Source organism: Poecilia formosa, unplaced genomic scaffold, assembly GCF_000485575.1.
Source record: "Poecilia formosa unplaced genomic scaffold, Poecilia_formosa-5.1.2 Scaffold28, whole genome shotgun sequence".
In the NCBI taxonomy this organism is placed as follows: Eukaryota; Metazoa; Chordata; class Actinopteri; order Cyprinodontiformes; family Poeciliidae; genus Poecilia; species Poecilia formosa.
The window spans coordinates 1,337,757-1,362,876 of NW_006799967.1; the positions used below are offsets into that span (position 1 = coordinate 1,337,757).

At 40.4% G+C, this 25,120-nt stretch overlaps 2 protein-coding genes across 7 annotated transcripts; one reads left to right on the forward strand and one right to left on the reverse strand.

The window, feature by feature from the left end:
* Positions 1–10: 10 nt before the first annotated feature.
* On the reverse strand, positions 11–9,198 carry dab2 (DAB adaptor protein 2). Of its 6 annotated transcripts, none has more exons than XM_007548835.2 (15): positions 8,980–9,198; positions 6,528–6,702; positions 5,195–5,334; positions 4,976–5,074; positions 4,758–4,889; positions 4,592–4,675; positions 4,310–4,336; positions 4,213–4,242; positions 4,062–4,124; positions 2,475–3,071; positions 1,900–2,017; positions 1,232–1,822; positions 527–711; positions 367–453; positions 11–286 (listed from the first exon to the last, which is right to left on the reverse strand). In XM_007548835.2, the coding sequence occupies exons 2-14, from the start codon at positions 6,661–6,663 to the stop codon at positions 385–387; spliced, it is 2,271 nt and encodes a 756-aa protein (XP_007548897.1). In that variant the 5' UTR covers positions 6,664–6,702; positions 8,980–9,198; the 3' UTR covers positions 11–286; positions 367–384. The 6 variants fall into 6 exon arrangements, with proteins under 6 accessions (XP_007548897.1, XP_016525414.1, XP_007548894.1 ...); XM_016669928.1 differs by having other exon boundaries at positions 379–453; positions 6,528–6,797; XM_007548832.2 differs by having other exon boundaries at positions 6,528–6,797.
* Positions 9,199–16,420: 7,222 nt separating this feature from the next.
* c9 (complement component 9) lies at positions 16,421–20,753 on the forward strand. The gene is made up of 11 exons (XM_007548837.2): positions 16,421–16,523; positions 16,616–16,706; positions 16,817–16,967; positions 17,057–17,204; positions 17,892–18,030; positions 18,106–18,321; positions 18,423–18,663; positions 18,800–18,937; positions 19,154–19,329; positions 20,188–20,422; positions 20,518–20,753. Exons 1-11 carry the CDS (start codon positions 16,450–16,452, stop codon positions 20,676–20,678), a joined length of 1,770 nt encoding a protein of 589 aa, XP_007548899.1. The 5' UTR covers positions 16,421–16,449; the 3' UTR covers positions 20,679–20,753.
* Positions 20,754–25,120: the final 4,367 nt, after the last annotated feature.

Here is a 25,120-nt window from a genome sequence, read left to right on the forward strand (position 1 = left end):
GGGCAAACAATTTACTGCACAATTTGATTTATTTCTTTTATAAAGATTGCATTAGCAGTGAACATTTAAACAAACATTTCATCAGAAAATCATACCAAAACATTTACCAAGTGGATCAGTCAACAGGAACAAGAGTCAGAAGCGGGTGTGGGGGAAAAAAAAAAAAAAAAAAAAAAGGTGGTTCAGGGACAAGAATAAGAGTTCATTTGGATCGTCTTGCACAGGGCAGCTTGTCCTGAAGATAAGTTTGAGGTGGAGAGCTTTGTTTGCCCTGCAATTCCTTTCACTGTAAGGCATAAAAAAAAAGAAAGAAAGGAGTTAGGTTCGTTCCCTTACGATGTAAGGAACAAGCAAACGGGTACTTACTCATGGGCCAACCTGTGGTCAAGCAAAAGGATTACCAAATGCATCTCCAAAGACATCTGTGGAACCAGAGGCCTGAACAACTGTATTCTGCCAAAGAAATGAGTTTCATCACCAAGAGTATCTGAGAGAATGCAACATCTTAATGAACAAGTTTCCTTACCATTGGCACTCCAAAAGGATTAGGATCCGGGGCGCCAAAGGCTTTATCAAACATGTCCTGACCGAAGCCTTGCACCAGCGTTTGTGCTGAATTGTTGGGAACTGGAGCAGAAGAGAAGGCAGCATCAAGGAGGCCAGGAGTCAAACTTTGAGCAGGAGTTTGCACAGGTACTTGCTTTGCAGCATCTAGAGAGAAACTTTGGTTTCTTAGAATGTACAGCAAAATGGTTTGCATGAAGTTCTAGGAAGGCAATACCAGTAATTGCTCCATTACTGGTCTCTGAAAAGCCTTAGAGTACTGAAAGGCTAACTAGCGACCCAAATGCCCCAGTTTCAGGAGTTTTTTTTTCTCCCCTTACAATAATTATGAAACAGCACAAATTATGGTACGTTTGTCATTTTTCAGGTCTCCATCTTCCAGATAATCTAAAACTCAAGATGCATTGATTGGATCTGGTCAATACATAGAACATAACCAGGAAAAGTCCAGCCCTTTGTTCTACGTTTTGCCTCATACCAAGGGGTCTGGATCCTCTACTTTTGAGAAACAATTGCTTGTTAGCATGGACTCTGAAGTTTTCAACTATACCCACTCTAGAGGAAATCCCATACTGTACAAACAGATAAGGGAACCATTACTGATCAATCTCACTTCAAAAAACAAATCCAAATTATTCCTTTATTTTAAAACCCTGAGCCATCTTACCATTATTAGCAAGCGAAGACATCCGACTGATGTCGAAGTCATCATGGTCTGCAGCCTCCTGGGCCACACCCACTTTATTGGAAAAGTATTCATCGAATGCCCCCGACTCTTTGACAGTGGGTGCAGCAGCGCTTGATGCAACTTCCCCTTTCCTGGCTGGGATAGCAGGAGGTTTGGCAAGCTGGAAGTTCTTGAACATGTCCTTCCCAATTTTCTTCTCCTTATCGCCAAGAGGATCCAAAGCAGTGAAGGCACTGTTTTCCACTCGGGCCGGGGTCTCCTTAGCAGGCGGCCTGGGAGGGGGGCGTGACGGACCCTGGTCTCCCATTGTTTGGAAGGGATTGGAGGGAGCCGGCTGAGCCCACTGGAGATGAGGTGGAGAGAGGGGTGGGGAACTGAACTGAGGTGCCACCTGCGGACCCCAGGCGGGGGGCTGCATGGGAACGGCAAAGGGAGCCGGTTGCACAAAGTTGGGTCTAGGGCCAGGAGCAGCAATTCCTGGCATGTGATACATTGTGGCTGGAGCAGGGGAGGAACCCCACACGCCCATAGCAGGTACACTTGTAGCTGGTGGACCCAACTGAAGATTGCCTGGATGTATAAAAGAAAGTAGTAAGTTCACAGTAAATTTACCCAAACTTTGGGAGAGAACAAACAAAGCTCATTACCCAGAGCAGCCATGGATGAAGGAACAACATTTGTAGGTGTATTGTTGAAAAGGTCAGCTGGAGACGTCTCAGAAGAAGCACCAAATAGGTCTGCACCAAACAGATCACTTGACCCAGCCTAGTTACACAAAAAGATGCCAATGAGGGATTTTGCTCCGCAACACAGAAAGGCCAAAATATTTACCCAAAACTGCTCAAATGTAATCTAGCATGCTCAAAATAAAACCCTGATTACTGATGTGTAAACATGCTTCAAAACTTACCAGTGCTCTTTAGTCACTTGAAGCATGAATGTTAGAAAAATAGGTTAAGAGCCAAGGTGAAAGGAAGAAAAAAAAAAGTGGTCGTTCAGCAGCAGAGTCAAAATGCAGCGTTTCAAAGACGGATCAAACCACCAGTGCAAGCACAGAGAGAGAACATTTCCTGAAAGATTCAGAAGTCACTGAGGCCTTGCATGGCATCCACACACAGGCAGTCAAACTGTCCTCGTACCCAACAGAACCGTGAAAAGGTGATGTTAGACGTGAACCCAGTCTCATGCAACCCCACTGTAACTACCGGCTGTGTGGTTTCACCTTTGTGTTCCTTCGACCTCGTCCAGACTTAAAGTTCTGTGGAGGCGGGCTTATGACAACAGAATCGTTGCTATGGGTCACCGGTGCTTCTGGGTTACTTATGTTGTAAGAGACAGGGGATGTTTTCAAAGAGGAGTCAAAAAATGGGTTTTTGGCAGAGATTCCTTGTTGACATTCATTCCCGTCCATCATCGTTATCCCAGTGCCTTGTGTTATACTACCCCCTAGTGGCCACTGTCCATTATTGAGTGCAAGGATCATTGATTTACTGGATAGTTCATTCATCTGCAGATTTTGCCCAGTCTCTCCACTTAAACCATTAAGATTTGTCTTAACAGTGTCAGAAGAAACAAGATTATTCGTAGGTGGCTGATGTGCATTATGAGGTACAAAACTATTGGGTTGACTACAAAGGGGGTCATCTCCAAATGGGTCACTATCTGGAGCAGGAAAGTAGCCAAAAGTTGATGTATTTTTAGAATTTGTGGGCGCTTCATAGTCGGGGCCAAGGGAGTTCAGAAAAGAGGAATCCTTCATGCAATTTTGATTGCCGTCAACTCCAGCAGAAAAGTCCAGCAACAGAATGTCATTAGATTCCTGGTTAACATGGACAGTGAGAGAAGGAGAGATCAATGAATCAATTTCAGAGAGTGCATATTAACAATATGAACAATCACATGGTGAGAGAGACGGGTTATTTAAAGCTGCTACAAGTCAAGTTTTAACTAAATATTATTGGTGTGCAGATCCATTTGGCAATTAGGCCAGAAACTCACTTAAGCGGAGTACGGAGGTGACAAAAAAAGGTCTCTAGAATTATGTGTCCACAAAGGCTTTCAATTGAATCGAGATTATGTGATGACAGTCTGGTGTTACTGTAAAGTAGAAGGAAAATAATCACAGCAGTGTGATGTGCGTTTCTATTCAGCAATTACCAGATTGGCCAAATCGCCACCAGCTTTGCACAGTTTAAGACCATAATCTTAATTCTTTGAACAAATTAAATGATCATTTTCAAATCCTGCCAAAGACTCCAGATTAGAATACAAAGCAGTCACAAAAACAGCTGTATGTAGTGACACTGTAGTGGACCTCCTCAATATTTGGAAGTTCAAAGAGTAGGAATACTTTTAGTGATCTTTGGAAAATATCTTTCATTTTTAAATCTAAAAAAAAAAATCATGCACCAAGTGTTTTACTTTTGTTTATGTTAATATAAACACTGGTAGTTTATAGAAGCAGTATATTAATATATATATATATTATAGTATATTATATCAAGGGTCCAAAGGGGGGGAAAAAAAAAAAAAAGAAACTTGTAGCAGCTTTAAGGTTAAGACGAACCATAAGATTGGTAAAGGGTGAATTACCCAAATTCTTAAACAGGTTGATTACCTCCAGAAAAAAAAAAATTAGAAGGCATTTAAATATTAAACAAAAACATTGATGTCCAGTAAAGCCATTTTAAAATCATTGGATTTTTTAAGCAAGCGTTATGACAGACGGTGACACACCGATACAAAGTTTTAATATCAAGATACCATAATACAACTCCAAAAATAGAGTTTGCAGCAGCTACAAACTTACTTCTGGAGACCTGATGTCTGGGGGAGTTTTAATGTCTCCAAAAAGGTCGAGCTGCTCCACTGGCTGGAAATTAAACACAAATATTAAAGTAAACAAACGGAGGCGGGGGGGAGAGAGAATAAAAATAAATCCCAGACACAGGAATTCCTACCTGTGCAGGCTTTGATTCATTGTCACAGTTCTAAAAAGAGAGGAGAATGTTGAGAAAGTCTAACTTTTCTGAAAACAAGCAGCTTTAGGGAGCTTACCTCTGCAACTGCAGAGCCATTTTGAGCCTGTGAAGAGAGTCACAATGTCAATGATTATACCTTCGATAAATTTTGCCGACATGAACCTTTTCAGTGAACGAGAATGCAATTCTCTGACAGAACATCGAGAGGCACTGTTGATTTTCAGGAGGTATGTACAGAAAAGATTGCATCTTAGCAGCTCTGACAGATTAAGAAAATGTTTACTTCCACAAAGAAACAGACGGTGCCCAACTTTAAGAGGGTGGCAGAGGAAGTTACAGCTTAATGCTAAAATGTTACCTTCTCTGAGGACTCTGCTTCCTTCTTCCTCATGTTGAAGATTACTTGGAAAAGATCTTTCAGATCGATGACCAAAGGTTCTGCCTGTGCAAGTCCACACAAAACTTAAGTCTCAGTGCTGCCTGTGTGAATCTTAGATTTATTGCTCTGCAACTCATGTCGCTACCTGTTGTGCCGTTTTTATGGCAAAGAACTGGTGCTGTCCTTCAGCCCCACATACATATCCAAACGCTCTGTTGTCCGTTACATCTCTGGCAATGAAGGAGATTTTATTCACCACATGCTCATGTTCAATTACCTGATAAAAGGGGAAAAAATAAATTACAGTGAGTCATCTGAAATGTACATAGTAATCCTCCACCTGCAACATAAAACTAGACTCACTCCTGACTTTTCGTCAACGATCCTTATACCAGACATGGAAATGTTGACCCAGATTCTCTGTTTGTGCTTGCCTTGGGACCGAGCAGCTACCGCCATGCCCTGCAGGGGAAAAAAAAAAAAAAAAAATTTGTTCCGTTGCAGGAAATTTGTTCATAAAGTCCACCACAAGCACACAGCAACAATTTTAAAAGTTTAAAAATTATTTGACCCCAGCTGTACCTTAAGCTTCATCATGGAATCCTGGCACATTTTGTCTCCACGGGCCTCGGGGACGTCATCGATGCCAATGAGCTTGGCTTTGTACCTCACACCGTCCCCTTGAAACCTGCTCAGGAGGTACTCATCCGTCTTCTCTATTACTAAAGACAGGAAAATGTTGCTTTTATTATTAAACCGTTACACATTTAGCATTTTGTCAAGCAGTTTCAAACAGACCAAAAATGCTACTTCTCAAATTGTGCATTAGCTCCAAAGACAAAGACTGTTTCAATTACTCTTAATTCCAATTTTGTTTGCTGGACTGAGTGTTGATGAGCCCAGAGCAACTGAGCCACTTCCTGCTAGTAGAAAATTTATGAGTTGAACGGTTCCGCATAGTACAGAAAAACAGGAAATCAACTCTAATTGTTGCTTGTAAATTCAAACAGGACACATCCTGTTGTAGGCTGCAGGCATTACCCAGACATTGGGTGGACCAAGGCTGCAAAAGGCATGTAATGGGTCAAGTCTTTCAGAGAAAGCAAAAACTGGTACTACAGTTTTACAGGTGCTAAATACAACTGGAACTATAAAGTATTGATATCCGACACACAAGTTGATTGAAATGTTTGTGTGAAAGTCTTTTTACTATGCAAGCCTCCTTGTCACATTAGGAATTTAAGCCCAACTACAAAATTCAGACATTGGTGCATTTTGTTATGTTCCATTAGCAAGACTTGTGGTTCTTCGTGCATAGCAAGTGACCAACCCACAAAATAGTCTATTCAGGAAATTAAATCTCATACATGCACAATAAATTGCTACATAACCATTAAAAACATTTCTCAGGACAAACAAGCAGTCCCCAAACATCATCTTAGCTCGCCAACATTCAGGGTTGTAGCCCGTTAGCTTGCTAGCTTCTTCTGGCTGCAGGTGCTCAATACTCTGTACCAACTTTTCTAGTTAAAAAGTCAGATTTCAAACACTTTTAATATCACAAGTGCTTGATTATAAAATAGCATCATTGTAATGGCTACAGAAAGTAGTTGTGCTGTGTAGCTAGCAAACGAGGGCAAAGAAAGAGTTTGTGTTAAAAAAAAATCTCAGATTCCTCCTTGTTCCACCACACCCAAATCAAATGAATGGCATACAGATCGTATCAACTCATGGTTTAAAATCCATTAGTGTTCCTAGAATTTACACAAGCTTTTTATTCCCCAGTGAACATCCTTTAGCACCATTTGAGAGAGGTCTGTAGAGTGACAAACCTTTATTCTGGCATGCTGAAAACGCCACTCCCTTTTAAAATTGGCTCATTAAAAACCCCGAGTATTAAAGTTATTCAACTGACCTTTCCTCTTTTCTTTTCTCAACAGGCCCTTGGGTGTGGTCGTCAGAGGAGAAGGGGGTGGGCTGTTGGTTGAGGCTGTGGGTGGGGAACTTGGGTCAGCGGTTGCTGGTACACCGTTTTCCACCTCTGTAGACATCGCGTGAAGGGGTCCAACTTTACGGGACAAGCGACAATCCTAGGCGAAGCAGGCTGCAGCTCAGTGTTGCAAAGCAGAGATGCGTCAACCAGGCATATGACTTAACACCCACTCATCCTTCTCTTTTTGTTCGTCTGGAGTAGAAAAAGTGAAGTGGACAGCGATAAGCATTGGTGGAAAATACAAGATGTAATTAAGGGCTCCTGGTAAGTCTGCTAGAAAAAAAAGGACATTAGACTGTAGTTAAGAAATTGATGAAGAGCTTCACTCAATTGCTCAAGAGCAAATTAAGCCACATGCAATAAAATGTTTACAACCATATAAAACACCCATCAGAAACAAGCAAAACAAGCCATTATGACCAATAAAAAAAACTCAAGACCACGAGACACTTTGACCTTCCCTTAAAAAAGGGGAAAAAACTAAAATGCAATTTTGCATTGCAATAGTTTGCTTAAAGTGAAATATTTAGAAATACAATGCTGCCAAAACCATGTGCTTTGACATCTTAAACTCCATCCTGACGGTTCATTATACACCTAAGCACTCGACTGTACAGAGGGACCAAAAGTTTGCCAGAATCAACAATGCTGGACAAAAATCCCAACTCTACCCATGTTCAGTCAAACCACTGACCCAGAAAACAAGCAACGCAGCAGAAGTTCGTCAATCTGTGGTACCCACACAAATGATTTACATTTGTAACAGCACAGAGGCGCCTAAAGAGTCAAATTATCACTGTAGAAGACACACAATTACAAGCAATCAGCTACAACAGAAAGCTCACAAAGCCACTGAAAAATCTGGCACAAATCCTGCCGTTCCCAGTAGACAGACATACCTCAAGGACCAGCTCCAGAGGGAACACTGGTTAAAGCGTGGATGTAAAGAGCCCGTGACTACCGTGGAGCAGACCAAAGGTTGGAAACGGCCAAAGGTTGAGCAATTACCTAAGGTTAATCTTACGCTAGCAGAGTAAGGGATCTCGTGATGCCCAGCTGAGCAGGAACAAGAGGAAATTGGTGCCTTCTGAATGATGGGCTGCCCACAGTCCTCTTACGCTTAAGCCTTGGAGAAGGAATGTCAGACTTATCAAAACCAGATAAGTTTGGGAGCAGAGGAAATGAGGCTGATACCAAGAGAGATAAAAGACGGCATACCTGCCAGTCAGCAAATGTGCTGCAGCTTGGTGCCAATAATCATCTGGCAATGAGCAACACCTGATCATACAAAGAGGAGGGGTGGAAGGCCCCACAGCTGACTTGGTTTAAAAAGAAAAAAGTATCAGTTGTGCAGTTCTTTACAACAGCTACTGCAGAACTGTAAAACAATAAACCTCGGCATCATCTACCAGTGATGGTGTTGAACACAAATGGAACAGCAGGATGCGTTTGCCTCCCATCATTTGCCATGTAAATTACTGCAGGCCACTGACGCGTGTTGATTTTGTTGTGCTTGGAAACTGCTGAAGGCAAACTCGACTGCTTGTTAATGCATCACTCGGATAATCCTGACACATGATTGTTCTCGGCCATCAAGCACAGCAATGGCAGAAGTCCCTCTGACTGGAGGTAGAGCCTAATAAAACTGGTGTAATGTCAGCACTTCCTGGATATAACAGTTACATTTTAACAAAAATCTCAAGGGGTGCCTGTCAGGAGGAAAATTTAAAGTCTGGAAGGTTTTTTTTTTCTAAACGTACTGGTGTCACAACAAGTTAAACTTGACCACAAAGAACAAGCGTAAATCTCTGTGTCAGCAGAATTATGGCAGTGCTGAGTGCAGAAGTGTCACAATGCAGGGCCATCAGGAAACGTAAACTTCTGCACATCTGGAGGAAATCAGTGAATGAGTCAGTCTGCGAATGAATGAGATGGTGAAATACCACAGGGCCCGCTGTGCACACAAAGGGCAGTCACTTCCAAAAATGCCTTTAGAATTTAAACTAATTCTCCGAGGTGGTGCGTAGTTAAAAATACACCTTTGAATTTCTCTCAGAATTAAATGAAGTACTTGAGGTTAAAAAAAGGGGGGTGCGCGCTTAGACCAGAGGCTGTAGGAAATGTTATGAGTCAGAGGAAAACAATGCATTAGGTTTAACCTTCCAAAGAGATGCCTGGATACATTTTAAGTGAAAAACAAGGTTTTATGAAGGTTCAAAAATAATTAAAAGGAAAAATATCTTACACTCGTCACAGCAGAAACCGTGAACGACCAACTCAGACACGTTTATAGCCCTGCTGTATCAATAAACCAACAACCTGTAATGTTGCTCAGAGTTTGATGGAAAAACGTCGTGAAACATCAGTGACGTACCTGTTTAAACGCGCGCGGTGACACGACGAGCTACTTTGTTGTCGCCGTCGCACCTCGGCGGCTCTGCAGCAAAATGAGGAGGAAAAAACAAAAACAAAACACAAACCTAGCTTAGGACAGCGAGCAGGAGTCTGACTTTTTCCTGCTAAATACCGTGGACGCACAGGGCAGACTGCTGCCAGCTCCAACCTTTAACTCTTCACTGACTGACTCACTGCAGCTTTAAAGTGGCAGAGGGGCGGTCACTTTTGGGATAGAAGGACAGAAAAAAAACAGAATCGTCCTTTTTTTTTCTTGCTACATTTAAAATGTTAGGCAGCTGTTTAATTCACAAATTAATTAAGGCTAAAATACACACTCTAGGAGATATGGTATAGTCTTACTCAAACTAATTATTTGATTTTGGAGTATATTTTGAAGTTTTACAGTATTTCAGTTTGTAAAAAAAAAAAAAAAAACATGACATAAAGTTTTGAATGTGGGGCCTGCAATAAGGGGTCAAAAACAACCTGTGGCACACACTCACACACACAAATGAATAAAGAAAGAAAATAATAATAATACCCTTGAACAAGTCTTATATGTCATATTTATACAGGTCCCCCACCCAGCTCGCTCTACATCTTGGTGGCAATCCCTGCTTTGTTTTGTTTTGTTCCATAAATTTCCTCTCCTCTGTTCTGTAGTTTTGGTCTGACATAAACATAACTACTCATGTGACCTGCAGAGAGTCAGGAGCTGGATTATACGGAGGTATTAATGACCCCTGGCCAAAAAATATGGAACAGTTAAGTTTTGTACTTCTAAAAACAAATACCTGCACAAGTTTACATATGCAAATAAGTGCAGATTTAAAAATGGAGTGTGGACAGAACACTGTTGGCCGATCATCCAGGAACGAGATGTGTGGGAGTTTCTTCTTAAATGGAAAGCAACGATCCAAGCGTATTATTTCATTAGCTATTGATAAATAAAAGTGCTAGAGGTTACCTGCTGGGGGGTTTTTTTTGTTTGTTTGTTTGTTTTTTTCAAAATCTGTCAATTTACTGACCTTATTATTTTTTAAATCATCCTTGCCATGCAAAAAACATCATTTTGTTGGTTTATTTCAGTCAGAATGTGGAAGTGTACTTCCTGTAGGTACGCAACAACTGATGCACTGTTTATGTGGTTTTGTAAAGCAAACCAACCCCCCCGGCCCACCAGTTGCTTCACCGGTTGACAAAAGGTGCAGACCCAATGCACCTCACTGAGCTGTTGCACCTGGCTGATTGACAGGAGACACAAGGTGTTGTCAATGGCTGAAACAATTTAAATGGTTAATTGCTTCAACAGGGTAATAAGCAACTTAGGTTTTTGAGAAATGCTGACTGTTCCCATGTCTGCTGAGTCTAAAATCTGGAGTAAGAAAGAAAAATAAAGTGTGAACATTATGAAAGGTCAACATACAGACAGACTTAGGTATACATTAAACCATGAGGACCTTAATATATGTATGCATTTTCACAATACCTCTTTAGCTAGCAACATAAATATGTTGTCCTCTAGCACAGAGTTTTGAAGGTGATTTAAAGGGCCTATAAAAATATTTTATTAGAGCATTTTTACATTTTTTTTATTTTTTAAAAAAGCTTAAAAACTTGACCAAGGCTGAATCACTGGTGACCACCTCAAATGTTGCTTTGGTGTTGTGAACTAGCAGGATCTGTTAAAGGAGCTCCGATAGCGAGTAAAAATAACTACTCGTCTTTATACAGTTAAGACAAATCCAAACAGGTTTGAGAAGTTAAAAGGTTTGAATACGGTTATGAGCTGAACAGCGTTAAAAACGACCAAGATTTCCACATGAAGACACGCTGGGTCACAACTGTAAGCCAAGCAGAGATCAGGAAGCAGACGTGTCATTATCCAGCTCTACCCACAAACAGAGGATTTCAGAGCAAAGGGTTCATCACGCCGCTCACAAAAGAGGCTCCAAGAAGAGAAAGCCCAGCGAACGAAAGGTGGAACGATTCTAAAACTGCATTCTTTAGTCACATGAAGGAATCCTTCCCCAAAAAAGAAAGTGGAGAAGAAAATAAAAGTAAGAAGATGACAACGGTGACTCAAATGTTGAAGAAGATAACATTCACAAAACACAAGAAAGCTAACAATCCACCTACTAAGGTTGGGAAGATTTGTTGACAGTGAAACTATTAGCAATGCACTCCACAAATCTGGCCTTTATCGGAAAAAGGGGCAATATTAAAGACGTTGTTGGAGTTAAAAACAAGAAACGGCTACAAGTCATCTACGAAACATAGCAAAAATGTGCAGGAGGAAAGAAGAAACTGAACGTTTTGGGAGCGTTTAGGAAACCTAGCAAAACTCATCACCCTGAATGTGCCCTTCCCACCGTAAAACATGGTAGTGGCAGCAATGTCCTGTGTGGAAATTAATCTAAGGAAAAGACATGCCGCACTTTTCAGAGGAGTTCAAAAGTTTCAAGTGTGTTTATGCTGCTTATTTGTGAGAAAGAGGGATTATGGGGGGGGGATAATGTGAGTCATTTGGAATTGGTGCCCAGATTTTGCTATATTTGTTATGCAACATTTTTCGCAACTTTGCGTCTTTATGTGAGAAACCAAACGAGGATATTAGTTGTGATTTTAGAGAATATCATTTTAAGCTAAAGTACTGTATTGGGAATAGTGGTATGAAAACAAGCTAGAGTTTTGAAGCATAAACATCTCAGAGCTGCATGTTTAAATAAGATTTATGGTTTAACTGAGCCACAGTGAAATCATATTATGAAAAGGAACAATGAGGGACTAGAAGCAGGAGAACTAAAGTCCCACTCCTGCCAACGCAGCAGAAATTTTTTTTTAAATGGAGGCCTGACGTTTCCTCTGCTGCGTACTGATCCGACTCCAGTTCCATGAAAACCGACAACTGTAAGCAGTCCACCGTCTTCCTTCGTATGGACAGCTTTGATGTCATCCAGTGATTCAGTAATGATGGTTTTCATATTTGCTGCTGTAAGCAGACAGTAGCCGTTGCGGCGTTCCCAGGAAGAAAATCTGCGATTCGCAGGAAGTGGGCTCCCTTTGCTGTTTGCACAAGCATCAGTGAATGTTTGTTTTGGATAATTAGAGAAGGAGAGACGGGCTATTAGCTTAAAACTGGGGTTTGCATCGTACATCGACTGAGAACTTGGAAGTTAGTCATCATTAAAAAAAAAAAAAAAAAAAAAACCTTTGGAACCTGAACATAAACTGGATGCATGTCGGCGTCAACACTGACATCAGTGATGATGTCATTGTGGCTCATTTCTCTGTTCTGGTTCGCTTTCACTTCTGTAAACTTGCGGTTCAGGGGGCCGTCACATAAAAATGTTTTATGAATATGTTTTAGGTAACTGTTCATTTAAAAAGATGTAGATATTTACCAAAGCACACCTTATTTTCTAACTGCTTGAACCGTAGTGTGTGTGGGACTACTTTTGGTTTTGCAAACAGGTTGAACCTGGAAGGTGGTTTCCCTTTTGGGTTTTAACAAGGGAGCAAATAATGAACGAAGCACATCATCCTGACTAAATAAAAGCATAAAAATAGCAGTGTTTTTGTGTATATATATATATATATACATATATATATATATATATATATAAACTATGTCTCATCTGAATAAGGTTAAATTCTCAGTAGAGTGAAGATTAAAAGATCCCCAACACAAGATCAATTGTAAAAATGAGATAATAAAGTTTTAAAAAAAAAATCACCTAAAGACAAACTTAGGTTCCTTGAGAAAAATAATTTCTGCAGCTGTAATTGATAATCAGATATTTTTTTAACTACTTCTACAAATCGGTTATTTTCCTCCACTTAGGCTGAAGCCCAGATTTAGGGTTAAAGGTAACAAAATAAACCTGCATGGCTTTTCTGGTAATGACATGTACAGTATAATTGTGTTATAAGTTGGACGGCAGACAAGTGAGAGCGAAGAGGACACAGGAAGGATGTGCTTCCTGCTCTTTATCCTGTGTTCTGCTGACAGAAGAACAGATTCCTGATGAGCCTGGAGTCTGACGTTCCCGTTGTGGAGCGATCAGACACGAGGCGAAGCATTTTCATAACCTACAATTTAATAAAAGGAAGCTTAACGACAGACGTAAAGCTTATACCTGAGAAAGATTTGTCAGTTAGAATAAGCTTTTATGTATTAGCTTTTAGGGACAAATTTGGAGTAAGTTTAGTGTTTACATGTGTGGGTATAATAGTATTAATACACTGCTGTGGATTTAGAATTGACAAAATTTCTGAGCCCTTACAGAGTATTTTCCACTTTGATGTGGTCCCAAAATGCAAAAATAAAAATCAATAGCACTAATTCCTACTATTAGTATTCGTTTTTTTTTATATTGTAAGTACTTTCAAGTTGAGAATTTAGAAGTATTTAAGATTTAGAACCACTGTGTTATTCCATTCTAGAACAAATATTGGAAAAATCAGCCAAACCCTTCATTTCATTTGTTACTTGCTTTTAGCATGATGCTAATTTAATTATTTATCTTTGCCAATGGGCTCCAAGCTTTTGGGGTCGGAAAGTCTCCTTACTATGATCCTGATCTTTAGAATTCCAGTCTGGACTTTGACTGTGCCACTTCAAAATGCTAATATGACATTCAATCAGGAAGTCAGTATTACTGTTTTGGGGTATTAAGGGAGTACCCAAATGAGACATGAGACATATCCTTTCTTTCTCTATTGGTAATTTAATTCAGCAGCATATGAGACGTTTTATTGTACAACAGGAGATTTGTTATATGTCATTCCTAGAGCCGCAGTTTTGAGATGAACACTATAGTTCAGGGGGAAAAAAGCATTGGAAACATTGGAACAGGTGACACAAATGAGGACAAAGCCATCGGAAGGTTTATTTTCATGATGAACTGCTGACAAAGACGCGCTGGGATTTGTCCTTTCCTCCGTTTGACATGGAGGCCACACGGTTCAGGCACCAAGCATTTAAAGGGCGTCAATTCTGGAGCTCCCTGCCACCACAGCCAGAACTTAAGATAGCCACTTATCTCTGGGCCATAATTGAGGTTGACTTAGATTTTATCCTTTGTTTCCCTCTCTGTTCCGTAACTACAACCCCCACCACCAACACCACCCTGGACTATATATATATATAAAACAAAAAACTGCAAGTAACAGAGCACAATTCCCATCATCATATTCTATTGGATATAGTACACATTTTCCAAAAAAAACACAGCTATACAATTGTGCCAAAACAATCTATGCACATTTCCAAGCTTCTTCTGAAAAACAGGAAGTCGTTCTAGTCGGGAGAAACGTTGGCCAAGAACCTTACCTACCCCCTGGTTTCCTGACAAAGTTGTGAGGAAACGGCCGAAACTTGTAAAAAGTGGTGACCTCAGCACATATTTGTGCTTCTTCGCAGGGCTATGACCACATACCCCCCAAACTACCCCAGCTCTTCTCACAAGATGCATGCAATAATCAGTGCAGTGGCAACTCCCAGACTCTCTGTGGACCCGTCAGGGAATACTGCGACTGTTTACTTAAGTCAGCAGGAAAGTACTTGTCAGCGTGCTGAATAATGTGGAATTTATCATCAGGGCTTTTTTTTTTTTTCCTTTTCCTCTCTCAGATGGATGAAAACAGAGGTTTGTCCTCTGAGTCTTTTTATGCAATGATTCAGCAAATTTCATCATAATTCTGCCCCGTTATGAATTTGATACTCCTTACGGCTCGGCGGCTCGGCGGCTCGGCGGAGTGAGAAGTGTTCTGTTCTCTCTCTTTATTGGGAATCAAGACACACTTCACTTCAGTTTGTAACCGCAGACTCAGCAAAAGCTGCCCAGATCACATGATGGGTCACCGAGTGCAATAGCTTGAAACTTCCTGCACATTGTGCAAGGATTCGCTTAATGTTTTTTAATCCAGAAAGGGGAAAAAAAGAGCTAAGATTTGTGTATTGTGCAACGATTCTGCTACACATCGTGCTTTTCTTCAGTCATCTAACATGAAAACCAAGCAATGGTAAATCTCTCACAGATCAGTTTTGGCGTTTGCTGCTCAATGTTGCCCCCCTGTGGACATAGAGTTTCACTGCGACAGAATCTTTTTTTGTTGTTGTTCATGCTTCTAGATTTGCCCCCCGCCGCCCCCCACCCTGATTTCTACAGTTCTGGTATCAATAGGGGATTTTTATTGCATGGTGACCCAAATACACCATGGCCTCAATATGCCAAAGTGTTACAACATCTAACAAGAGAGAGAGAGAGAGGAAGGAAGAGAGAGAGAGAGAGAGAGAGAGAGAGAGAGATGAAACATCAAATATTTGCTCGCTTTGGTCAGGACATGTTTGTGTGGTTTCACAATCTTGGAAAGACAGAAACGATCGGGTTTTCTCCAACTGACCAAAACAAAAATAACATGAGTTATTAATATTCTCTACTTATGTAGTGAAAGAAAGGGCAAACAGCATCCTTCAAAATATTTCTTCATCCAGCGCTAGAAATGTCTGTCAGTAGCTTCCAGTCGCCTTGAGGAAACACCGAATGGATTTAAAGCAAAATATACACGGGCCTCATTCTCGAAAAAGTGTTTAATGCTCTTTAAATGTGTATATTTAATTTACAGCTCTGACTGTGGACATGATAAATAAGGGAATAAATAAACATCATGAAGACCAAGGACAACAGGTCAACTCTGGATAGGTGTAACACAGGAGTGGGGTAACTAAAATAAGCTTTAAACATCTCACAGGACTCTGACCAATATATCGTCTAACAACGAGAACAACGTGGAACAACTGCATCCATCCAATCTGCCTGAGCGGGAGATATTTTGCAAAGAAATATGCGCAAACTCAAGAGTGAAAACAAGTCCATGCCTCACTTTTGAGGATTGTATTTGTGAAAACCACAGAAAAAACATGTGTGTTTGTTTTTCACTTCCCATTATGGTTTCAAAATATGAAGAAGTCAATGAATTCTTTTGTAAAAGGTTGTATTTTGTGATCATGTGGATACACTGAATAACAATAATAAGGACGTGTAGACTTCAGTTATTTGTGTTTTTTTCTTACTTTTAGAAGAAAGATTAGGTTTATGTTTAGGTACAAATTCTTGACTTTAGGACTACATGTTGTATTACAGGTGTAGTTGGACTCTTGCTTTTAAAGAAATAAAACTGCAATATATATATATATATATAAACCAATAAAAAGTACAGAAAATATTCAATAACTTTCACTGTTTTCATCTGATTTGTTTATTTTTTCTTTCAAACTGAGCAAACTCTGGGCAGTTTCTGAACACCAAATCGATAAGGCTGCGGACAAAATCCAAACTATTGATTGTGAAAGCGCAAAGTTTTTTGACAGGTGATATAATGATTAACAAGAGGGCAGTTTAAAAGTCTGAACGTGAGATGTTTGTCTTTTCAAGGGTTCACGATGAGAGCGGCCGTCGCTGTCCAACTGAGCCTCAGCGCCCTGTGTCTAACTCTGACGCTTTCCAACGTAGGATTGTACGTACGCTCTTCTTGTTATTTGATTCAGTGGTATTGTAGAGTTATTTCTTCTGAATACCTGAGAGAATATGATGTGTGCACATACTCAGGGCAGAAGTACTTCCTGAACCAAATGCTGTAGACTGTAAGTGGAGCCAGTGGTCACAATGGACTTCTTGTGATCCTTGCACCAAAAGGAGAGTAAGTCAGACACACCTTTCACAACTAACCACTCGTGTGTGAAAACATCACATGTATCTTAACACCACGTTTTAGGGGGTTGACAAAGTCTTTTTAATGTCTATCATAAGTTGCGTTCTCGTGGCATAGAGGCGTTTGGCCAGTTTGGTGGGGAACCCTGCACCGGAGCAATCGGTCACAGGGAGTTCTGCGAAACCACAGAGTTGTGCTCACGGCCAACCCCCTCTCCTTGCCCGGAGTCTGAGTTCCAGTGCACAACAGGTACAGCAGACTCTTAAGGTTCACCCACATTGTTCATCTGTGTTTGGTTTCTCTGGGTCTCACTGGTCTTAACCTGCATCTGTGTGCAGATCTGAAAACCTGCATCAAGAAGAGATTAGAATGCAACGGGGACTACGACTGTGAAGACGGGTCGGATGAGGACTGCGATCCTGTACGCAAACCCTGTGGGTCGTCCGACCTCGATAACAATGAGCAAGGCAGGACGGCAGGATATGGGTAAGCATCGTAAAACGTGTTCGGATCAAATCAGGTGATCCTTGTGCATTTTGACCAATGGAATATGTTTTTTTTTACCCTGCTCTGCATCCACAATTCCTTCTGTTCAACTTTTCTCAGATTTGGGGTTATTAATGAAGTATTATTTGACCTTTTGAGAGGATAACCAGCTGCTCCCTTGCTCCCGTGGTTACAAATCATAGCAAATCATCCAACACCAGAGGGAGTATTTGTCTAAATATGTATTGCCTCAACCAGAACAATTAAAAACAAAGGTCTATACAAAGAATATGCTGTGAAAAAGGTCTCAACAGCACTGCAGAAGCTAGCATCCTTACTCATTCTCATCTCCACCCCTGCAACAAGGAAAATGAAAGCCTCTCCAGGATTTTCTACTTTGCAAGTGCCAGCCAATAGCGTGTCAAGAATTCCCTTCAACTTTCCAAGGCAGTTTCTTTTATATATTTTTGTATATGCACTACAAAAAAAAGACAAATTTGGATTTATTTACCATAGAAAAATTCACGAATACTGTACCGCTGCAAAAATAATTAATATTTACCTTTCTTTCACCAGGAAAATCCCAACGAGATTAAAAATCTCTTTTGCAAGAGAAATCTGGCCAAATGCAGCTTCTGTGCGCACCATCAAACGTGAACTATTGTAACTATCTCCTCCATGAACCAGGGTCAACATCTTGGGTGCAGATCCTCGAATGAACCCCTTCAATAATGATTTCTACAACGGGCGATGTAACAGAGTGAGGAACCCAAACACAGGGAAGTACGACAGACTTCCCTGGAACGTTGGTGTGCTGAACTACGAGGTTAGTCCCGGCTACGTCTCCCTCGTCCAATCCAACAGTGTCAGATCTGCTGCTAAATATACTTTGTTGTTTCAGACTGTCATAGAGGAAACTGTGTCCAGAGAGATCTATGAGGACACACACTCCGTCGTGAAGGAACTGCTGAAAGAGAAGAGCTTTAAAGTCGATGCTGGACTTTCCTTCAAATTCAGTAACAGTGAATCGTCTTTGGGGAACGTTTCTGTTGAGGCCGGGTTGAATTTCACAAAGAATGAGCTTATTAGGGATGTCATAGAGTACTCTAAAATTAAGGTAAACTGCTGAACATGAGTTCCAAGTCATTACCCAAGCAAACAACTTTCACTTTGAAGACATGTCACATTTGTGCCTGTACTGTTGATTCTTCTCTCTAGAACATAAGCTTCATGAGGGTAAAAGGTAAAGTTCAGCTGAGCACCTACAGGATGCGCACCAATGATGTTAACGTTGCTGAGGACTTCCTGATGCACGTCAGATCACTACCGTTGGCTTACGACAAGGGCATTTATTTTGCCTTCCTGGAAGACTACGGAACCCACTACACAAGAAGTGGAAAGTCTGGTGGCGAATATGAACTGATCTACGTTCTCAACCAGAACACCTTCAGGGAAAGAAGTGTGTATCCAAGCAACCAGTTTTACCTTAAACTCGTTCTGATTTGTGAGACATTTTAAGGCCTGCCTTTTGAAAAAAATAAAAAATGTAGGTTATTGATACATAACTGCTGCGTTTTCCCGCTTTATTCCATCAGACATTACAGACAGAAGCATTCAAAAGTGTGTCAAAGTGGGGATCTCTGCAAACTTTGTTTCTCCTCCTGGCAAAGATTCAAACGGAAAAGGACACGTCAGAGTGGGCGACTGTGAAAAAACACTAAGCAATAAGACAGGTTGTTTTCTTGTTTTCCTCAGTCATGCTGATTTCTAACACCTTAAGTCGAAAATAAGTGTTAAAAGCAATGCAAAAAAAATTAAAACGTGTTCTTTCTTGTGACTGGAAACACTGTAAAAAATATATATTTCAATGAAACAACATGACGTTATACTGCGTTTTATTCAATCACAGGTTTTGTTTTTAATTGCTTTATTCTGTTTTTTCTGCACAGTTAGTGCTGATGGAAAGGCATTGGTGGATAAGGTGATGACTTCAGTTAAAGGAGGAACTCTGGAGACCGCCGTTTCTATGAGAGCCCAGCTGAACAGGGAGGGGGTCATGGAAATGAGTACCTACCAAAGCTGGGCCAGGTCCATTGCAGATGCCCCTGCACTGTTACAGAGTGAGGTAGGAATCGTGGAGTGGCTAGTTCAAGTTTTCATGAGAATTTTATTTTTCAGCATTTTATAAAATGATGATGCTTATTCATTCTTGTGTTAGTTTTATTTACTGAATTGTTCAAAAGACAATTACACAAATGCTCCTTAAAACCCCAGTAAGCAAAATATGGACATTTGTTGACTTTTCCTAAATGACCCTGGAAGGACACAATATTTATACCTATAAAGCAACCTTTGACATTTTTAGGATATTATAGCGCGAACTTATCAACATGATTCTGCTCTATCTCTAAAATTAATTCAGCGTTTAATTTGTTTTGGAAACTGTTCTTCTCGTCACACTCAAGATGAGTGCGTTTTACTCACAGCTCATAAAACGAACAGGGATTGCACGTTATATTGTCACCAACCAAAGGAATGACCAGGCACTGCTGATCAGTTGCCAGGCGTCGTCTTAAATGTAGTGCATTAGTTGCATCGTTATTTCCTGCCCTAAATAGATACATCACTGACGTACAGTATTATCCATAGTAAGACATAATTGAAGGATGTTCTAAGTAGATACTCTGTTGACTGACTTTATCAACATAGATTGCCTGGGCACTGCTCAGAACAAATTGCACAGAGGCGGCCATCTTCTCTGTGTGCCTGCTGGTGTTTAGGCGGCAGAGACAGATAGGACGATTATCTAAACCACAGTCACATTTGGTTTTCCACTTATTCCTGTCTTCATAAACTGGCACTTAGAGAAACATTCGTACATCCGTGCCACCCTTCTGAATTCCCATTTTGTCTGACTCAAATATTCCACCAGCTGCAACAAATATCCTGTTTTTTTTTGTTGTTGTTGTTTTTGTTTTTTCAGCCCGAGCCCATCTACATGTTAATTCCACTGGACTCTCCTGACGCAAACACCAGAATTAACAACTTCAGGAGGGCTACAGAAGACTATATCGCCGAATACAACATATGCAAGTGTAAGCCCTGTCATAACGGAGGTACTCTCGCTCTGATTGATGGAAAGTGTATTTGTATGTGTCCCGAACTGTTCGAAGGCCTGGGCTGCCAGAACTTCAAGGCAGATAAAGCTTCACACCAAGGTAAGAAAGCTAAAAACAAGCAACCCTTCCCATCAATTCTTTATTTACATTCTGTTCTTCTTGCTCCATTCACTGATGCAAACTGTATTTGCTAGGTAAAAAGCCCACTCCTCTCCAGGAGGGCAACTGGTCCTGCTGGACGTCCTGGTCCTCGTGCAGCAGAGGGAAACGTAGCAGGACGCGCCGCTGCAACACCGACGGACTCGGCCCATCTGTCAGATGCAAAGGAGAGCTCACTAGTGAAGACTACTGCTGAAAAGCGCCATTCCTCTCTCGCTGTCAACGTGTGTTCAAGTGTTAACAACACAAATAAAGCCCACATTTTACTACGCTTGGATTCGAAGTTGCTTTTTATTTTTGGACTTCACTCGAAATATATTTCTTTATTCTTTGCTTTTTTGTCACTATTAGTTTCAGATTACCAAGCATTTTTTGTTTTCTCATCATCAGTCAAACATAATTAAAGCAAACATTTTTTTTTTTTTTTCCAAATCAGCCTTTTTCCTTTTATATCAAAGGAAAAAGGCTGCTCAGTGGTGAAAACATGGTATCGTGGTAAATCTTTCCATGAAGTCACAAAAGCAGAAGAAAAATGTGCAACATTTTTGGACCAATTTGATACAACGTTGCACTAAAATGTTTCTGAAACAGAACATGACATTGACAGACAAACGTGGTGGTGGGAATTTAACGATCTGGTTGTCATAATTCATGGAGTCACGAATTCTGCTCTCTGCTGAAAAATCCCGTGGCAGAGCTCTTAACCTCAAGCTCACTTGAGGACAGTAACCTGACGCAAATAAAACATTCCATCCCTGAAATTCATAAAGCAAAACAAGTTTTTGAAGTGGCCTGGTCAGATCAAGTCAAGCCAAGTTTATTTGTACGGTACATTTCAGCAACGTGGCAGTTCAAAGCGCAATTATGAAACAAGCAACAAACACCACATTTTGTCAGATGCCACCATCAAGAATAATCATCATGAAATATATCGATTTGATGAATTGTTTCAGTTGTTACTAGTGAAAGGCAGCTCTGTAGTTGCCTTTGATTAAATTTGCCAAGTCAAAATCTGAATTGAAATTTGATTTAGATGCTTTGGTATGGACTTTAAATAGGGTGTGGATGCTCAAAAAACCCTCCAGGGCAGCTGAATTAAAGCAGTTCTGCGAAGGAGGGACGGCCAAGATTCTTCTGCAGTGACGTAAAAGAATCTGTGCCAATGTTTGCAGACGCCTGCTGAAATTGTTGCTACCCGGCGTGGCACAGACAGTTATTAGAGAGAAATTACTTTCTCACACGGGTCCAAGTTGTTAATGAAACACATCTTTTTATTTTTTGAAAACCAATATTTGTATTTATTCAGGTTTTCTGTGTCATGTCCAGAGCACCAGATTCAGATTAAACTACTTTTTGATTCAACTTTCAGTTGAATCCAGAAGAAGTCAGACAACAAACAACACTGTGTGTGTGTGTGTGTGTGTGTGTGTGTGTGTGTGTGTTTCTGATTTAGTTCACTTTTACGGTATTTGTTAGAGTACATATTAATGGACCAATAACTCATCATGTAAAGCACATTTCGGTGCAAATTGGAACCAGATGAGGAGAAACTGCCTGGGTGGAGAGAAAACCCAACACTGAAGTCAGTCAGGCAGTCAGCAGACAGACATAGATCATGGATTTAAGAGCTGGACATAAATGCAACATAACGACAGCCTTTATGCGCAAACTCCAGTTTTATCTGTATCCATTAAAAGTTACAACTCGGCTTTAACACATGGGAAGATGAGCTATGAAGCGTCTCTTGAGGAGGACAAAATGAAATCCTTTTGATTTAGTCACAGCTTATCACTGCCACTTTGTGGTGAACAAATGTGCAACTTCACACAGAATAAAATACATTTGTTCAGGCATATTTCAATCCACTTGGATGAACAGATTCTGAACCACAAGCTTGTTTGGATGACACAAAAGATGATTTATGAATTTTGTTTCAGTTTCGAACTCTAACTTTTCTATTGGATAGAAGATTAGTTCATCTATTTTCTTCCAAGTTACATGATCGATGTGTTTCTGGTGGCTTTTCATGATGAGGAAATAACTGGCAGCAGACGTTTAACCTGCAGCATTAATTGTCTTTGATTCTCAATCTGCATTTTCACACAATGAGCACAGAGGTGAGGTCAGTCGCAGTCAGAAAAACCTTTTTTATGTTGCTTTTGAAACATAATCATGAGACGTTAATCAATAATCTGATGTGTACCCAGCCAGCATGCCTAGGTGGGACCCATGTGGGGGAAAGGAGGGCTGATATATGGGTCCCATATGGGTTTGCCCATGTAGGGCCATCATGGAACCCGCAGACAAACCCATATGGGACCCATATAGTCTGCCCTCCCTGTCCCCACATGGGGCCCACCTAGGCATGCTGGCAGGGGTAATGACAACAAAATGTAAAGTTTTATGACTTTGTATTTTTGTGTTTTTATGATGTAAAGCACTTTGAAATGCCTTGTTGCTGAAAAGTGCTAAATAAAATTTGATTGATTGTCAGTGATCCTTGTGGCTTTTTTTTTGGATCACAAAATATCTACAATAAAACAATTGAGGGCTACAGTGATGGTATATAGTGTGTATTTTTTTTTCTTTTACAAAAATTAGAGCAATTAATTAAAATGTTCTGAAAATAAAATGCTGACGTTATTTACTGGAAGCCATTTTTTGTTTTAGATTTTATAAACTTACATTTCTGAACAATGCAAAAAAATAAAAAATAAACAAACAAACTTTATATGACATATAAAACTCTATTTTAGTGCTAACCATCTGCTGCAATGGTAAAGTGTTAATGGGGAAGACATGCCCGCATTTTCACACAATAAGCACATACATACGGTCAGTCTCTGGCGGTAAAACAAGCGCTCCTTCTGCACGGAGGAACCGGAGCGTTACTGCGTGGGAATTTCCCATCGTGTTTTCACGCGACATGTTTCTAAAACACGACAATAGCGACAGAACGCCAGAACTGTCGTGACCTGCAATAAACATAGTTCAATAATATTCATAACTGAAAACCATAGTGATACTTTGTAAGTACAATAATCGCGTTTCTTTGTCAGACACATAAGATGCGTTACCTCGCCACTTTGAGGATTACCCATAATACCTCACCTTCTAAGAGTGAACGCAATATAACTTTTGACCAGCAGGTGGTGTATTTCAGCAGGATTTAACCTGAATCATTTTAACTATTATAGTTGCAGTAGTCTAATAATGAATGGCTGCCACATTTGCTTTTCTTAACACCTTTTAAGTTTTTATTATTTTTGTTTGATGGTGTTTTATTTTATTCTGTCATTTGCCAGAAATACTGAATATATCACCAGATATCCTCTTGCCTTCATTGACCGTGGAGGGTAAGCAGAGATGAAGTCTGGCAGAAGTGAGAGGCCAGTATTTAGATGTATGCAGTCCTGCAAACGTGGCATTTGTTCAGAAATAACTACACAAAATTCATTTTATTTTGGTCTGAGATATTTTTTATAGAGCACATTGGTTCACAAGCATCCTTATGAAGACCAAGGAACACAGCTGACGGGTTCAAGACAGAGAAATATAAATCAGTGTTATAAAACAATATCCAAGGCTTTCAGCAAGAACACTGAAGATGGTCACAGTTGATGGGAAAATGGATGAAAGAAAACCTCTTATATGCTGCAATGGACTTGAAACTGGACTTCCAAAAGAGTCCAGTTTCAGAGTAGAGCACCCAACGCAAGGCCTTCTCCAAAAGACCCTGTCAAAGTCCAGACTTAAGTACAATTGAGAAATTGTGTCAAAACTTGAACACTACTGTTCACAGATGCTCTCTGTCCAATCTGAGCTTGTTAACAATTTCAGTCTATGGATATGGTAAGTTGGTACGCAATTAACAAAGTTGGTTTTACAAAATATTACCTTGGGCCTCAATAAATGAAACTAAACAGATTAGATTTTTTTGTGAAAAGAAAAACGAAAAACAATCCATTGCTGTTGTCCCATTTCATCATTAAGTAAGGCTTTGTGCTGGTGTACGATTTATTCCAAGGTAACGGTTGGGCATGGGTTAAAGGATTAAAGCAAAGACACAAGATGCTGTGTCCTTGCTTAAAGCATTTTGTGTACAAAACGCAGTTTACAGCGTCTTGTGTAGTGTAAAGCATTTTGAAGGCAATTTACTATTGCTTACTATTGCCTTGACATGGATTGGATTGTTGCTCCTTTTTTCACAAGCTTTGCTTGAAGCTTTGCTGTTGTGACGAGACAAAGCCATAAAGAAAATCCAACAAGTGAATACTTCTGCATGAAGCTGAACTTCATATCTTCCCAGCACATCATCTGGTGTTTTCACGAAGGTAGAGAAGGCAACAATCCCAAAAACACGTGTGGATGTTGTGGTGAGATGTGAGGGGTGAATACATACTTAAGTAACCACTACAGGGAGGGGAGCTGAGGGGGCTGGCTGATGGCCTCTGGCCTTTAGGATGTCAGTATAATGGAGTAAAGGTTTGGAACCCTATTGAGCTCTAAGGAGATCCCATTCACTCTGCACAGCAACCCAGCCTGAAGCCATTATCTTAGTCTAAGAAAGTTTTGTTCTTTGTCCAGGCCGCAACAGAGGAGCGCGCACAAAATAATGAACCTTCTGTCCCTGAATAG